The 17,082-nt window shown below is 42.0% G+C and overlaps 2 protein-coding genes across 2 annotated transcripts in view; both read right to left on the reverse strand.

Annotated features, from left to right (window-relative positions):
- The window catches only part of LOC105258197, a 119,698-nt gene that overhangs the window by 62,536 nt on the left and 40,080 nt on the right, over positions 1-17,082 (reverse strand). The window lies entirely within an intron of this gene.
- On the reverse strand, positions 1,250-1,753 carry LOC112639642 (protamine-like). Its single transcript, XM_025414309.1, has one exon. The coding sequence runs from the start codon at positions 1,751-1,753 to the stop codon at positions 1,250-1,252; it is 504 nt and encodes a 167-aa protein (XP_025270094.1).

Below are 17,082 nucleotides of genomic sequence, written 5' to 3' on the forward strand. Positions count from 1 at the left end.
CTAGAGTAAACTCTATTTAAAATTAATCAAAGAATGTGATTTTGTTAATATTTTATTTCTACAAAGCTTAGTTTACGAAAAATCCCTCATTTCCAATCACTTATAATTCGAAAATTATTAGTGCCTCGACATTTTCGTTGAGGAAAAATCGTCTTCGGATGATCCCAGGAATCTGTCTTTGAAAGACGGAAGATAACTGGGACACCCTGTATACAATTAACATATTTCTACGCGTATGGATATTTGTATCGTTCAAAAAATATATCGTTTTGAAAAATTAATGTACGCGCGGACGCACTGTTTTACGCAATTATTTAGTTTTACCGCATATATACGTACAAATATGTGTTTTTTTTTGTCGCAAAAAATATGAATATAAATGCGACGTTAAACAAAACACGACGAATCGCAAGTGGAAAATGTTGAACGCGCGACCAACAAGAGTCGCGAGTCTTTTCCAAGTCCGCTTGGAAATTACTCGGCAGCCAGAGTACTCCGCAGGGAAGATCCAGCGCGTTTTTCACAGGGCTCATCTTCCTAATCTTCCTCGAGAGCCGTCGATACGCCGGGACCATCCGGCGGAAGTTGCAATCCAACATCGGCGAACTAAGCACGGGATGTTCGAGCTACGCGATGGGGCGGGGTGGAAAGGGCGGAGGGAAGCGTTTGCAACGGAGCCGACTGCAGTTTTTCCACGGTGAGAAATAGGGTCTTGGGGTGTGTAAACCCGGTTACTTATGGAGGCCATTCCGGTCTGCGGGCTCGCCGGCCTCCGGCTGAGGGGTTTTAAGGACTTAGCTCGACATTAGCGTCCCTGGGGGAGGTGGGCGGCGGGCGGTAAGCAGCAGCGGTGGATGTGGACGTCGACGATGTGGATGTGGAAGCGCCAGTTGTCGGAGGAAGAAGGAAGGAAGCCGAAGTTAAACCGACGAGAAGGAGCGAGAGAGAAGGAGAGACAGCTGGAGAGCCGAAGAGAGTTGCAGAAAACGAGAGAGACGGAGAACGAGAGAGACTCGTTCTCTCCGAGGGAGTAAGCTCTGGATAGGGTTGCGAAGGCCGAGAGTAAGGGTGAATGGTTGACGGTCGGGGGATTCCCGGGGGGGGGGGCGGGGTGGCGGAGAATCGCGGAAGCGAAGGGTGAGGCAGCGGCAGCGATGGCATGAGGAGGGGGATGGATGTGCGGCGATTTGGTTTCCAATCATGGGACGACGGGACGCGCCTCTATCGAGCGAGCAGAGGCCCGGCCATCCTACCCCATCCTCTCCTTCGCTTGGAACCATGTCGGTGCTGGTGTGGTGCTGGTGCAAACCAACCCAACCCAACCCACCGGACTCGCTCTCCTTCGCCTGCACCTCCTGCGTCTCAACCGACCGCCCTTCTCCTCCTGCTCCTTCGCTCTCCGCTTCCTCCTTCTCCTCCTCTTTCTCCGCTGCCTCTTCCTTCTCCACCTCCTCTTACTACTACTATTACTACTATTACTATTACTACTACTACCGCTGCCGCTGCTGTTGCTACTACTACTACTACCACCACCGCCGCTGCTGCTTGCCGCTGCCGTTACTCCTTTGCCACCCTCGACCTGCCAGCCACTGCTACCTACCGCCGTCCTTTGCTTCCACCTACTGTTTCTCGTCCTCTCGCCTCCATCCTTCGGCCTCTCGAACCACCCTCTTCCCTTCCGCGCATCCAACCCTCTTCGAAGCGACGCATACACACGCGTACATCTCGTCCTCCTCATTGATGTCGTCCACATTTCCCGCAGCAATCCCCAACTCGGGCCAATCCGCGCGAAATCTTAATGCTTTCTTCGGCTATCGGATGTGAAAGGAGAATCTACATTCAGTGCCTCCAACGATCGCAAAACATTCCGATACCGATAAAATTATCACTTTTAACTTGTGGCTGTCAATTTGACAAAACTTTAAGGCAAAGCAAAGTTTAATAATGATGTAAGCGCGATATAAGTATAAATACAAGATATTTAATTCTTCGAAAATCATCAGTTTTTTGATTTTGTACATCGCTCCACAAAATTTAAGAATAGCGCCAATTGTCGAAGCGATATTTTTCAAATATACATGACGGAAGGATAAATATTAAATTTCAACTTGATTTAATCTCAAAACCGAAATAAATCAATCGCAACAAAACTAATGATATAGTTATTAACATTGATCGTTTGCGAGACTCGCCTATGTTTGAACAAATTTCCATGGTACCGGCTAAAAAAATATAATTTCGGCCGACATCTCTCCACGGTGTCGTTTATTTACACGCGCGTCGGCGTTTTGGATGTGTTTCGCCATCAAAATAACGCGTAGATTCATAGCGGCGGAATGAATGCGACGCTTCCAGCGACAGTTGTGATTAGTACGAGAGCGCCGGGAATTTTTCCCGTATGCCCTGACGTGTATGCTATCCCGTGCGGATCAACGATTACTATCCTCCAGTGGCACCTTCCAAACTAGTTAGAGGCAAGTTTCCGCGAGGCAAACAGTTGCCCGTAAGCATATTGTTCCTAATAACGTAACTCGGTATTTTCCACAAGTGACAATGTGATTAGACCAGGATTATTAAGAGATTAAAATGCTTGCTCGCGCGCGCGTCGTTCGAGATGCTCGATTTTCTGTGTATTAAATATAACACTTCGGGCGTTAATATCATCGAGAATGATATCACGGATAAGTGGATTTATTGATTTAAATTATCTCTCTCGTTGCATTTGTTCAAGTAATTATTCGACCAATTGTTTAAAATATATATACATATATATAAAATAATTTTACTAAACTAATATAGTATTGAAATAATTAAGAAAATAATACCGTAAAGCAAAATAATGCGTAACTTCTTATTTTGTGGCGATACTTTTTAACACTATCGCGATGTTATATCCGCACAATTTATTTTCTGATAAATCATATCAAGAAACAAAGATGTTCAAATTATCCAATACTTTTGCCGCGAATAACTAAAATGCGGTTCCACCGCAGTTCGCGTTCGTTTTTGTTTACGGAATGATGCTTTACAAGCGTCTCTCGCGTCTCAGTGGGGCGCTCCTGACCAACCGCTTCCACCAACCCGCTCTTTGCTCCCGCCAGGAATGTTTAATTAACACACTTCGACCCGCTTTTTCTTGGCTTTCATTACTGAAATTTTTCTGCCGGAAACACCGCGGTCCTTCCCACGAGGGACCATCCAACTTCCTTAATCGCGTGCCCGGTAGCGCGCTCTTTAAGCATTATCAGTATGCACAGAGTGCAAAGTTTCGCGGCGGAAACCGCGGTTGGGAAAAATAAAAAAAAAAGAAAAGAAGAAGAAAAAAGCGAAGGCGAGTCTCTCTCTCCGCCATATTTCCTACGGAAATTTTTTCAGCCGATAATAATGGTTGAGCTGCTCGTAATTCATTTAAACGGGCACTCGCTACCACGTGGATTCCACGCGTGTTGAGAACTCTGATCGATCCGCTATGACGAGAGCGAGCATATAATCGAATGCATATACTTTTACAAAGTAAGCGGGCAAAGTGCAAACAGAATATACACGGGATGATTAGCGGCGATAAAATATTGCGAAAGATCGAGGGTGGTCTCCGTGTAATTGATCTAGCTCTTCAGCGGTTCTCAGCGAGTAACTTGCTCGAAAGTTTTATCTTTACCAACTACGTGCGGAAGAAGATTAATCGCCGCGCAAACTCGCGAGAACTGCATCTGCTATGTTAATCACGGAACTTGCCCGATGAGAGGAAGAACCGCAACGTCGTGTCATGGACATTCGATCGCGGAGATAATTCTCCATCTTGGATCATTCGGCTAATCAATTGCGCACTAAAAGTTGTCTATGAGCTTTCTCTCTCTCTCTCTCTCTCTCTACTTAATTATCAACTGGTAAATAATTATAAATATAATACTACTTTATAATGACAAGGAAAGAGGTTTTTTACGAAATATATCATTTAATATTAAAATGTTTGAAAATGTTAGATTAATTTAGCTATTAAATTTACACTCAAGTTCTTTTACGTAAATAAAATTATATAAAAAATGTATTTTATATAAGAATTTTAAATAATTTATTAGAATAAAAATTTTAAATAATTCATAAGAATATTAAATAATTTATTTTTCATAAAAAACATTTTCTCTTTCGCACTCTCTACATTCGCACAACTTTTCGTAAAACTGTCGTATAAATTCAGTTTTACACGATTTAGATGTATATTATCTTTGCGACGCTTCTCGCTAACGCGTGTTTAGAAAGTTCGAGAGAAATATCTTTATCGAAGCGAAGGCGAAACGCCGATACGAAGGGCACCGCCGGTATAAAGCGGGAAAAGCGCGGAACTCGTAAAAGACATCTTATTGCAAGGGCGACCTTTCCATTTGATAATTTCCTCCCACAGGAAATATGCGGGGGTGGTAGCTGCGCTGCTACCGCTTTACCGGAATGCTCAACTTTGACGTCACGCCGGGCTTATCTACTATTATCATCGTAATCGGTATGCACGTTCGACGGCGAGCGACGAGAGGGGGAGGCGGGTGATCGGAGCGCCGAGGAGGTTGAAGGGGGAGTCAAAAGAGCCAGCTCGTCGTTCTCGTACAAGACGCTCTCCCGGAGTGCGTAGGGGTTGAGCACCCATTTGATGCCCTACATAGCGGAGAGTCTCGGAGGCCGCGGGGGGGCGGGAGGGGGGTGGTCTGGGCAGAGACGAGGAAAGTGGCGCGAGGATGGTCGGGCGACGTAGGAGGCAAGTTCCGTGGAAGGAGGTAGACGAGGATCGAGGGCGGAGGTGGTGCGAGCAGAGGGAAGCGGGGGTGGGAAGTGGCGTAGGACGTTGGAGCTCTTTGGGGTTCTGAAAATGCAGCGTAATTTGTCTTTGTCTGGCGGGGGCGAGCGCGTAGTAACGGCGAGAAGGGCGGCTTGAGGCAAAGAGGCGCGGGGGAGAGAGTTCGGGCAGGGTGGATGAGGAAGAAGGCGGTGGGCCGCGGTTCTCGGTAGCAAGAAGAGTGCAGCGAGGAGGAGGAGGAGGAGGAGGGGGAGGGGGAGAGAGGCTCCGGTGGCGGCCCATGGAGAGTGATGAGGAGAGGGCCGCGCGCGCGCGGGGGCGAAAGAGAAATAGGAAGAGCGGCTGCGACGCGCGAGACGCACGGAGGCGTGGACGAGGATCGAAAGAGAAAGAGGGAGACAGAGACAGATTCCGTGCTTGACCCGCCTGGGATCGATGCGTTCGTCTGCCAGAACGCCGAGACGCCCGCGTCCTTCCTTCCTTCCTTCCTTCCTTCTCTCTTCTCTTCTCTGCTCTGCTCCGCTCTTCTCTTCCGTCGCCGTCCTATCTTACTCGTTCGGTAGTCTCTCCCTCTCTCTCTCTCTTTCTCTCTCTCTTCCTGTCCTCCTCACCGTCTCTCTCTTTCCCTCTATCTCTGTTTCTCTCGGTCGCTCCTTCTCGCGAGTTTCGTCCTCCGTGCTTTCACGTCGTGCTGCTGACGCTGACGCTGGTGCTTCTGGTATAGCTGCTACCGTTGGCGCTGCCACCCACACCCTCCACCTTTTCCCGTTTCACCCTTTACCCTTCAGCCTCTCCGCCCTCTCTACCCTTTTCGAAAAGCAGCGTCGTTGGCCGTCGGCGCAACGCACACGCCGTTAACCGCACTGCACAACGCGTGCAATCCGCCTCACCCGCCCACTCCAGCCACCTACCGACCGACCGACTGCCACCCCCGCCCTCCGCCCGTCGCTCTTCGCCGCCTCGTCCTCCACCCCCCCCTCCTCCCCCGGTCCTCTCTCGCCACGCTGCCTCTTCGACCCTCTTCCACTGGTTACGACATACCGCACACACGCACGCACGTACACGTATACACCCACGTGTCTCTCTCTCCCTGCACGCACGTATATATCTAGCGTACCAAGTAACACGCACGTATCTACTCTTTCCAACGGTCGCATCGCCGTCTCTCCTCTCTCCCTTCCTTTCTCGTTTCCTGTTCTCTTTTCCTATCTTCCTCCCCTCTACCCCCCTTCGGTCCCTTCGCTATTCCTCGTTTCTCTCTCGGCCGCTCCACTTTCTCTCTCTCTCTCTCTCTCTCTTTCTCACGCTCTCTGCCCACGCTTTGCTCCCTTGCTCACGCAAACCCAGGACCTACGGACCTAGGAACCGCACCCCGAATATCGAGCCGCTCTCTCCGACGTCGCCAAATGCTTTTCGGGAATGCGGCCCAGTCCGATATTCCCCTCGCTGCCTGCCTACCTACCTACCTGCCTGCGGGCTGGCATTTTCGAGAGACACCACGCACACGTCCGACGAGAGAGCCAAGTGGGAAATCGTAAATTCGCTTCTCGTCGACAGGCATGGTTTCCAAGTCGGGATTAGCGTCGCGGTCGCTCTCATTTTTGCAAACGACTAAGCCGCATCTATTCCGTTTTTCCCATTTCCTCTTGCTCCATCGAGCAAATTTATCAAGATATTTATTTCATTTATCATTAATGAATGTGTCTATTATGAAGAGATGAAAAGTCTATCGCGTTAACTAGAATAATAAATAGACTCAATTATATCCATCTATCAATTATACCTATCGCCATTTAACATCGATTACGAAAAATTGAAATTTTTCTCATTACAGGTACAAAACTATTATTATTTAAAAAAAAAAAAAAACAGATCGCACGTGTCACAATTTCAAGCTTTCGGAAACGTTAGATATAGATGTGAATATTTCAAGCGTTTAAATAAAGTTGCCTGTCAAATTTTCGCGGAAAAAAAACCGTGGGCAACGAACGCATTATTACGGATTCGAAGCGAAACGAAACGTGGCGAAACATCAAGTTTCAATCGGTCGCTCTAAATTTTGTATGCGTTGAAAGATTTACGCAGTTGTCCGCGAGCTGAACGCGAAGAGTCGAAAAGTGGCGGATACCCATCCCGTCCGGTGTCATCGGCTACGGTGGCCGCGCGAATTATATAATCAAATGGCTAGTCTCGAACGCTTCGCATTCTGGAGCGTCCCGCGGGTGCACACATCGCGATTTCCATCCACCCGCCAACAAACTACTCATCCCCATCGCAATCGCGTTACATATTCCAGTCCGTCCGATCCTCGGGCGCTTTCGCGAATCCTGTCATCGATCCGCGGCATTTTATTCCCACCGATAATTGTATTTCCGTTCATCGCTATCAACGTGAACCGTGGACACTCGTATGTATATACGCGAATATATTTGCAATCCGAAGGTATGGGGAGGATCGAATCGTAACGTATAATGAACGCAGAGGAGAGGAAACGCGTCTCGGGGCTACCGTATTTTTATTATCGCGGGTGGCTGACCTCTATTAGAAAATCTAGTTTAATCCGCATCCACATTTGATTTAAATATGTAGAAATTGGCGGTAATGAGAGAGGGGAAAAACTTGCAAATAATACAGAATTTTTAATTTTACTCATTTCATATGTAACTTATCTTTCAATTATACAGGAGGGGGAAATGTGTATAATTTATGCACAACATTTTGAGCAAAAAAGATGCCGATGGATCAATGCTCGTCTCTCTAAATCGTCTAATTTAATTCTAAACTGTTTGAAAATCATATTGTTGCTACCCAAGAGAGAATTAGCATCGATATAAGAGAAGGAGAAATCGATATATGTATATATATTCGCTATTTTACGCGGCATCGCGCTCTGATCGGGTAGAGTAATCCAACTATTTCGATTCACTTAACGGATAATATTAAGTCGCGTAACGTATTACGCCGGGATGTAAATATACAGTAAAGTATCTTTACGAGCGCCGTCTACGAGTCCGCTCTTATCCGGACGATAAAATTTACAGCACCTGGAAGCAGACTCGCACCGTATAGACAAGAGTCCCACGCGCACATGTATGCGTGTATAAAATATCCATGCATATTTCACTTGGCACTCGCAACTTTGCCGGCCCGTCTCGTCCACTGTCTGCGCTTCTAACTCTCCCCCCATGATTTTACACGCGTCGGATACGACCCGCCTTAACACTTTTCGATATAATTTACCGACTCGCTCGTTTTATTACGCGAACTTTAACAGAATCGTGCATTTCGTCGAGCAATCTTTAACGACTCGGAGATGACTTTTTGAAAAATTCAGTGTCATATATGTATAACAAAGAGTGCTATAGTCGAATAATTTTTAGTATCGCTGTTTAATTAATTTTAAAGATTGTAGAATCATGTAAAAGGCAATCTTTGTGCAATTTTACTAATTACATTTTTTTTATAACGAATATTAATAATCTTCGCCTTCTCTATTTTTAAATCTGTCTTTGCCTTTTACAAAAAATATATTCTTATTATGTATTCGTTAAGACATGCAATAGGACGTAAATAAAATGCTAATGATGCCGGGTAAAAAGTGTAACAGGCAATTGCAGGTGGGAAGAAAGCTGGCAACATTTCTATAAGGAAACTGAGAGAAATTGTGTCAAATTATTCATATTTCATTGTATGCGCTCTCGTGTATACGTACACGTGCGTATGTGCGTGCATGTCTTGTATGCGCGCGTGCAAGAAGAATTAAAGTTATCTCAAAGAATTAAATGTGTTTGACGATTTTCTTTGCTTCTCTGTGAAATAAAAAAGATGATAAAATATCTATTTTACTTGCACGTGTATAATGTGTACCGGAAGCATCGTTAATTCTGTTAAAAATCATACGATAAAAAGTAACGTTTTTCAAGAAAAGGATAAAGGTTTTTTTTCTTACTTGACAAGGTCAATTTGTCTAATTTTAAAATTAAGTTTTTTTTAAATTGTTCAAAAATATATAAAGATTCTTAAACTTTTAAACTCTCACTTTTCAAGAACTTGAGAACAATAATCTAATTTCTTGAACCTGAACTGCCTGAAATTCTTCAAGATACTTAAATCTGGAAACTTATCTTTCTTAAAAACTTGAACAAAACAACCAATTTTTTTTTCTCAAAGTAAAGACTTAATTTGAATAATTTGTTGAAGGGTTATTATGTAACCGTTCGCGAAACAGATAGGCGCAGAGCTTGAAAGCGCGCGATCAACGCTATCGCGCGCACGACAGGCAAAGAGGACAGTCGCGGAAAGCGAAACGGGAGGATGAATGAGGGCAAGGGAGGAAGGCCCCACAGGCATCGCGTTATTAGATACCCGATCTCCGGTCGAGCGTGCTCCCAAGCAAACCGCGCTGCCAGCAGAACGGCGCCGGTTAAGTTCCGAGAAGAGGCGCGAGTTCCGGCTACGCAAGTATGTATAAGATATGGATGCAGAAAGGGTACCTGCGAACGGCCGGGTCTCAGGTTGGCCGGGTCCCGCTGACGGCTAAAACCGCCGTTCCAAGAGACCGCGGCATAATGCGCGACCGGATGGAATGCACCCGGCCAGATAGATAAAGCGGACGATGGTAGTTTACGTATCGCGTGTCGCTACGACACAAATAATAAAGACACCGTGCCAGCTGTTATGTCCATACAAACTGTTAATCTCTAGTAGTAGACGTTACAGTTTCTCCCTATATGGAAATTTCTTTCGCACACTGAAAAAAGTCATTTGATTAGACTAACAAGACGTATGATTGAAGGCATTTTGATTCAATCAAACAAGAATTTCTAGTTATCATGATAAAAGACTCGATTTTTTTATAACTAGAACGTTTCATAGATTTTACTATAAGGATTTGGTTGATATTTTCTGGTTGGATCTAGGACAATTTCTTGTTACATTAATTTCTTTGCTTGTCACTCTTAACTTAACTCGTTCAATATTTCCCATAAAATGTATATAAAAAACTAGTATTAACGTTAAATCCAAAGTATATTTTTTTTCTCTTACGAGCAGTAGTGCCAGAAAGAGAACGCTAGCTCTCTGATTGTGTGCTGCATTCTCTTCTTGCATCACTGTTTATCAGTTTAATTTCTAACGAATTGAATTAAAAATAATTTATTCGATAATCTGGATTGAATTTATCCAATAATCTTGTTAGAATTTAAAATATTAAACAGACTTTTGAGATTAGATGGAAAAAATTTTAGACGACTTAGTGCTGGCGAGTTTAGTATTATTAACCAGAAAATTTAGTAAATTTAACAGGAAGAAATTAAAGGATTCATCTGTAATTCCTACAAGAATTTTGGTTCGTCCATTTTCCAACAAACATATTGGTTGAATCTACCAGAATTCTAATTAATGCAACCCGGTTTTTTTGTCAATGTACTGTTTATCAGTTTAATTTCTAACAAACTGAATTAAAAATAATTTATTCGATAATCTGGATTGAATTTATGCAATAATCTTGTTGGAGTTCAAAATATTAAACAGACTTTTGAGATTAGAGGGAAAAAATTTTAGACGACTTGGTGCTGGCGAGTTTAGTACTATTAACCAGAAAATTTAGTAAATTTAACAGGAAGAAATTAATCAGATTCACCTGGTAATTCCTACAAGAATTCTGGTTCGTCCATTTTCCAACAGACATACCGGAATCTATCAGAATTCTAATTAATGCAACTAGATTTTTTTTCAGTGCGACTCTGAATCTGCTGATCGTCGTTCAATTTTGTTTAGTCTGATTGTGAGAGAGAATCCTGCGCGCGTGATAATTCATTTTCGAAGCGTAATATTAAAAAAAAATTAATTAATTAGAAAACATGTATCCTCCTTTTATTTTTATATTTTTTTATTATACATAATTGAGATAGAAATGTCATTTTAAAAATTAATATTGATACTTGCAACCAGATTTTTTTCTCAGTGCAAGTTTTTCCGTTGAAACATATCGCTGTAAATAAAATAATCTCTCCCAATCTTATAATCTAAACAATCATTAGACAGACAAAAAAATTGCTCCATTAATGTTTACGCAACACCGATTGTTTGATTGAAATTTTTGTCTAGGTACACAGAGAAAAATGTATACTCTATTCAAGTAAGTATTATTTATTTTAAGTATATCACAAGTTTGTGTATCCGCAAATATATCATAAGTTTATCACAAGCATTAAATTTAATTGAATATATTCTGAATTTTAGTAACTGCAGTATTTTAGTCAAGAATAAGAATATTAAATTTAAACAAAAATTTGGTTTGCTTACTACAAGAGTTGACGTAAAGTAAGTTTGATTTTTCTTTGATACAACTTTACAATATTCTTGCAGAGAAAATAAATTCTTCTTTTGACTACATGATAATGAGATTTTCCAACACTTGTGATCAGTATATTTGAAGATTATTATCAAGAATGTATTCTTTGTTGAAGAAAACTATTACTTAAAAAAAGAAAAATAAACTGAGCAATCGCTTTTCTCGACAATAGAATGATATTTTTCTCTGTGTAATAAATATTCAAGACACACGTTTAGCTCGAGTCGATTAATCGGGACGGTGCTTAAGTTGCGTACGTAGCCGTGGCATCGCTTCGCGGCTACGTATGTAAGGGGATGCACGAGAGGCGGAGAAATTCTCGCGACGTAAATGGAGACGAAGAATCCGATCGAAGGAGTGCGTCTCCCTGGCGCCGTTGCGTCTCTGCGTAGTCGAGACGATAGTCTGAGAACGTGACGTCGCGGAGCGTCCGTTTACTTAGAGCTCGCTTCCAGAACGGGCGGGCGAGGGAGCGAGTGGATGGAACGGACGGGTAGATGGAGAACCAACGCGCAGTCTTACGAAAATGCACTTGTTTTCAGCGACTGCCGGGGCCCCGGATAATCGATAGCGTTGTTGTTACAAGCTGCGACGCGTGAACCATTCTTTTCGCGAAACGTCCACCTTTAACGCCGTTGCTCCTCGGCTCCGATCCGAATGATCGATCATTCTTTGCGAATGCCAATGACACTCTACTTTTGGAAATCTAAAGACGCGTATCACCAAGATACTCTCCGCGAATCGCGATGATCCTCTGCAAAATATTTAATTATTCTGATTAATTATTTAAATATTTATTTTATGCAAAAATGTTTTTTTCCACGATCGAAGAGAAATTTACACCTTGTACAGTTCGATTGGGTATAAGTTTACGATGGTATATTTAGTTGACAAATTTGAAAACCTGCGATTACACTCCCTGTTTCTCCCGAGTTTATACGGATTCGAAAAGTGGGTATAAAGATATAGAGGCACCTTAACGCTCTCCGGATCAGGCACCGTCGGGACTCGACGACTGGCGACGTCGACGACCGGCTACGCTACGAAGCAAAGTTTTCACGATCGAGATAATATCAAGCATTCGAGTCATGGATTTCCCGAGAGGAAGAGCCCGGCTAAAAGGTACGCGCAACGCGATCGGTTCATGGATTCGACGTCTCCTCCCCGGGGAGACAAACGCCGAGGAGGTGAAGAAGCAGCGCGCGCGGAGCTGAAAAGAGATGGACGGGAGCGAGGAAGAAGCGACGGATAAAGGGAGAGAAATAAAAAGGGACGGGAAAGCCGGTGGAGAGGGCGATGGAAAAGGATCGAGGCAGCGCGATACGAACAAGAGAAATAGAGAGAGGATTAAAGGACACTATTTCGGACCAAAAGAGGAAGAGAGAGAGAGAGAGGGAGAGAGACATCGGTAGCCAGAGTCCGAAAGGAATTAGATTTGCTCGACGCTAGCCAAGCGCGACGGACAGAATGCAACGCAATCCGCCGGTAATTCGAAACGCGTTCCTCGGAAACACGGGGAGGAATTATTCCTTTGGCGCTGCTGTTGCTGCTGCTGGTGCTACTATTACTGCCTCGACGATCCTACCTCCGTTACCTCTGTATCTAGGCAAGATGACCGGACAAATCGCTCATCCTCGCGCTTCGCTCCGCGTCTCGGCGCGTATCGATCCGATCATCCGAGATGGATATTCGCATCGAATATCCGATGACGACGTGCCAATGAAATGATTAATCGAATAAGCAGCTAGCCTTCGTTTCAACGTATCGGCGTATTCATAAATTTGCTCGTTAAACACAACATATTTTCATGGTTTAAATCATTAGTTGAAATGAGCGAATTATGTAATTTAATAAACTCGATAGATGATTGTCACATGTGACGTATACAGTGAAATGATATACACAAGTCTCGACGATTCATTAAACGAGACGGATGATGGAAGTATGTTATAATTATTATTCGTGAAAATTATTTGTATTTCCTCTTTAAAACGCGCGATATACGCTTCGATGAAGAATCTTGTGACTTTTCGACAAGGTCCCGATAAAAAGTTTCAACAAAACCGGGAAAGATAATCAATTTATCGAGCGAACAATGCAATCTGGTCAACTGCCACGCTCTCGATTCGCGAGTCCTCGTCAGGCATCGCGAAGGCGCGAGTTCGAGTTTCCTTTTCGCTCGCCGTTCACGCGTAAGTTTGAGAGATCGAGAGATCTCGCCAGAAGCGCCGAGGTCGAGTAAGCATGAGTGCTTGGAGTCGAAACAATCGAGCGTTCGCTAATTGTCTCGCGAAATCGATTCTAATTAAATTCTACTCTAGACGCGAGAAATAAATCCGGTCGTTGTTGCGTTTCTCGATACATTTGTACACACTGAGAAAAATCAATTTAATTGTACTAAACGTATATGATTGAAGGCATTTTGGTTCAATCAAACAAGAATTTCTAGTTATCACGATAAGACTCGATTTTAACTAGAAACGTTTAATAACGTTTAATAAATTTTCTGGTTGGATCTATAAAATTTCTTGTTACATTAATTTCTTTGCTTGTCACTCTTAACTTAACTCGTATTCAATATTTGCATTAAATGTATATAAAGAACTAGTATTAACGTTAAATACAAGGTATATTTTTTTTCTCTTACGAGCAGTAGTGCCAGAAAGAGGACGATAACTCTCTGATTGTGTGTGTTTGAGCTGCATCTTCTTCTTGCACTGTTTATCAATTTAATTTCTAACAAACTGAATTAAAAATAATTTATTCAATAATCTGGATTGAATTTATCCAATAATCTTGTTGGAATTTAAAATATTAAACAGACTTTTGAGATTAGAAGGAAAAAAATTTAGACGACTTGATGCTGGCGAGTTTAGTATATTATTAACCAGAAAATTTGGTAAATTTAACAGAAAGAAATTAATCAGATTCATCTGGTAATTCCTACAAGAATTCTAGTTGGTCCATTTTCCAACAGACATACTGGTTGAATCTACCAGAATTCTAATTAATGTAACCCGGTTTTTTTCTCAATGTACTGTTTATCATTTTAATTTCTAACAAACTGAATTTAAAATAATTTATTCAATAATCTGGATTGAATTTATCCAATAATCTTGTTGGAATTTAAAATATTAAACAGACTTTTGAGATTAGATGGAAAAAAATTTAGACGACTTGGTGCTGGCGAGTTTAGTATTATTAACCAGAAAATTTGGTAAATTTAACAGAAAGAAATTAATCAGATTCATCTGGTAATTCCTACAAGAATTCTAGTTGGTCCATTTTCCAACAGACATACTGGTTGAATCTACCAGAATTCTAATTAATGCAACCCGGTTTTTTTCTCAATGTACTGTTTATCATTTTAATTTCTAACAAACTGAATTTAAAATAATTTATTCAATAATCTGGATTGAATTTATCCAATAATCTTGTTGAAATTCAAAATATTGAACAGACTTTTGAGATTACATGGGAAAAATTTTAGACGACTTGGTGCTGGCGAGTTTAGTATTATTAACCAGAAAATTTGGTAAATTTAACAGAAAGAAATTAATCAGATTCATCTGGTAATTCCTACAAGAATTCTAGTTGGTCCATTTTCCAACAGACATACTGGTTGAATCTACCAGAATTCTAATTAATGCAACCCGGTTTTTTTCTCAATGTACTGTTTATCATTTTAATTTCTAACAAACTGAATTTAAAATAATTTATTCAATAATCTGGATTGAATTTATCCAATAATCTTGTTGAAATTCAAAATATTGAACAGACTTTTGAGATTACATGGGAAAAATTTTAGACGACTTGGTGCTGGCGAGTTTAGTATTATTAACCAGAAAATTTGGTAAATTTAACAGAAAGAAATTAATCAGATTCATCTGGTAATTCCTACAAGAATTCTAGTTGGTCCATTTACCAACAGGCATACTGGTTGAATCTACCAGAATTCTAATTAATGCAACTCGGTTTTTTTCTCAATGTACTGTTTATCATTTTAATTTCTAACAAACTGAATTTAAAATAATTTATTCAATAATCTGGATTGAATTTATCCAATAATCTTGTTGAAATTCAAAATATTAAACAGACTTTTGAGATTACATGGGAAAAATTTTAGACGACTTGGTGCTGACGAGTTTAGTATTATTAACCAGAAAATTTGGTAAATTTAACAGAAAGAAATTAATCAGATTCATCTGGTAATTCCTGGTTCGTCCATTTTCCAACAGACATACTGATTGAATCTATCAGAATTCTAATTAATGCAACCAGATTTTTTTCTCAGTGCAGTAATCATCAAGCTCTTTTCCGATCTATCCAAGAAATCAAATGTTTCACGCTCTACAAGATACGTTTCCTTTAAACAGAATCGTGAAATCGCGAATCTTACAATCAGCCTTCCCGTTTTCAACAACTCTAAAAATGCAAAATGAATTTTCAAAATGAATATGTAAAATTCCGCGAAATGGGTTAATGATACTTGTCAAGAGTGGCAAATCGTAAAACGACCGATAACCACGCAGTTACGTAACCGCGGTGCCGCGCGACACTAATAAGATCAGCCGGTTCATTAGCTCGGGGGACACAATATTACTTCCGACTTTATCGCCCGTCTCGCAAACTTGAGAGATTCCCTCGAGTTCAGAGACATCGGGAGACATCGGGCCGCATCGAAAAACAGGTTTCGCGTCTATCGCGGACTTCTCTCCGCGTTGATTAAGTAATTACCGCAAATTGGATCGAACGTGCGCGCGCGCGCGTTACAACATAATATTAATTAGCATTCGATTAATTAACGGTTAATCGATTCGCGTCGGTCCCCTCGCGTTCATCTCGAGCGATACCGATCTCTCTTGCGACGCTATCTCGAGCCTACCTCTCCTCCCGTTGGATAAAATCGACCGCGATTGCCCCTTCTCGAAACGGACCGTCCGGATTCCTGTGTCGGATACTTGTGCGGCATACTAAGCGCTAATGACGGCGTAAATGCTACCGATGTATCGCGCGATATTCGATCGCCCCGTCGAAACCACCCATAAATTAAGACGCGGTAACGGGAGAAGGTTTAGCCGGCGTAACCGGAGATCTTCCGGCGCGCGCGTCCAGTCCAAATCCATTGGATGGCCAATGACTCGCTTGATAACGAATAAAATAGATGTCCGATATTAATAATGTCGGGCTCGCAAAGCTCCGCGACCCACTTGACGGAAATAGATTTCTGCAAAAGCTACTCGCTATTTTTAAAGGTACAATGTTTCGAATCCGCATCGAGGACCGAATAGCTTTTATTACACGAGGATGGAATTTTTAATCGAGATATTCGGGTATATGTCATCCATGTTCTTGTAGAGAAATGGCAAAGATTGTATATTTTTCGTTTTCAGACAATTTGCATATTTTTCTATGCGTATCTCGAAAACTATTCTTTACATGCGTAATAATTTATTAAAATATATTTATAAAATTCCTAGTTCCTTCGATCTCTTTTACATATCGTATCGTAATTCGTTAAATATTCTACAAAATTCGTCTATAAAACGATATAAAACAATGTGTACGGTATTAATTCAACTCTCACATATTCGCGACTTTGTGTAAAATCACATTTCTCAGTTTTCAACGAATATCGCGCTCTGCAACAAAAGAAGTCGACGCGAGTGAGCACTTTACGTACATACATCTAATATCATTGTGTAATAGCGCGGTGGGGAGCAAACCGCCGCAAAGAAACCAACTGAAATTTAACTTCATCACCGGCCTGCCATATCCCGTACATACGTCAAACCATGCAAGCTAGACGGAATAGTGTGCGGCTGCCACATTTAGTGTATTTTTACACCGTGGCCGTGCTCTCGTTACACCACGATGTCCCTTCGATCCTCTCTCTCTCTCATTTTCTTTCCTTCGCCGGCGCTTCCCTCTCTCTCCCACC

Source organism: Camponotus floridanus, unplaced genomic scaffold, assembly GCF_003227725.1.
Source record: "Camponotus floridanus strain SB8 unplaced genomic scaffold, Cflo_v7.5 scaffold8, whole genome shotgun sequence".
Classification (NCBI taxonomy): domain Eukaryota; kingdom Metazoa; phylum Arthropoda; class Insecta; order Hymenoptera; family Formicidae; genus Camponotus; species Camponotus floridanus.

Excerpts from the sequence above, each read along its gene's own strand:
- LOC112639642 (XM_025414309.1), bottom strand. The coding sequence starts at position 1,753 with ATGTGGACGACATCAATGAGGAGGACGAGATGTACGCGTGTGTATGCG.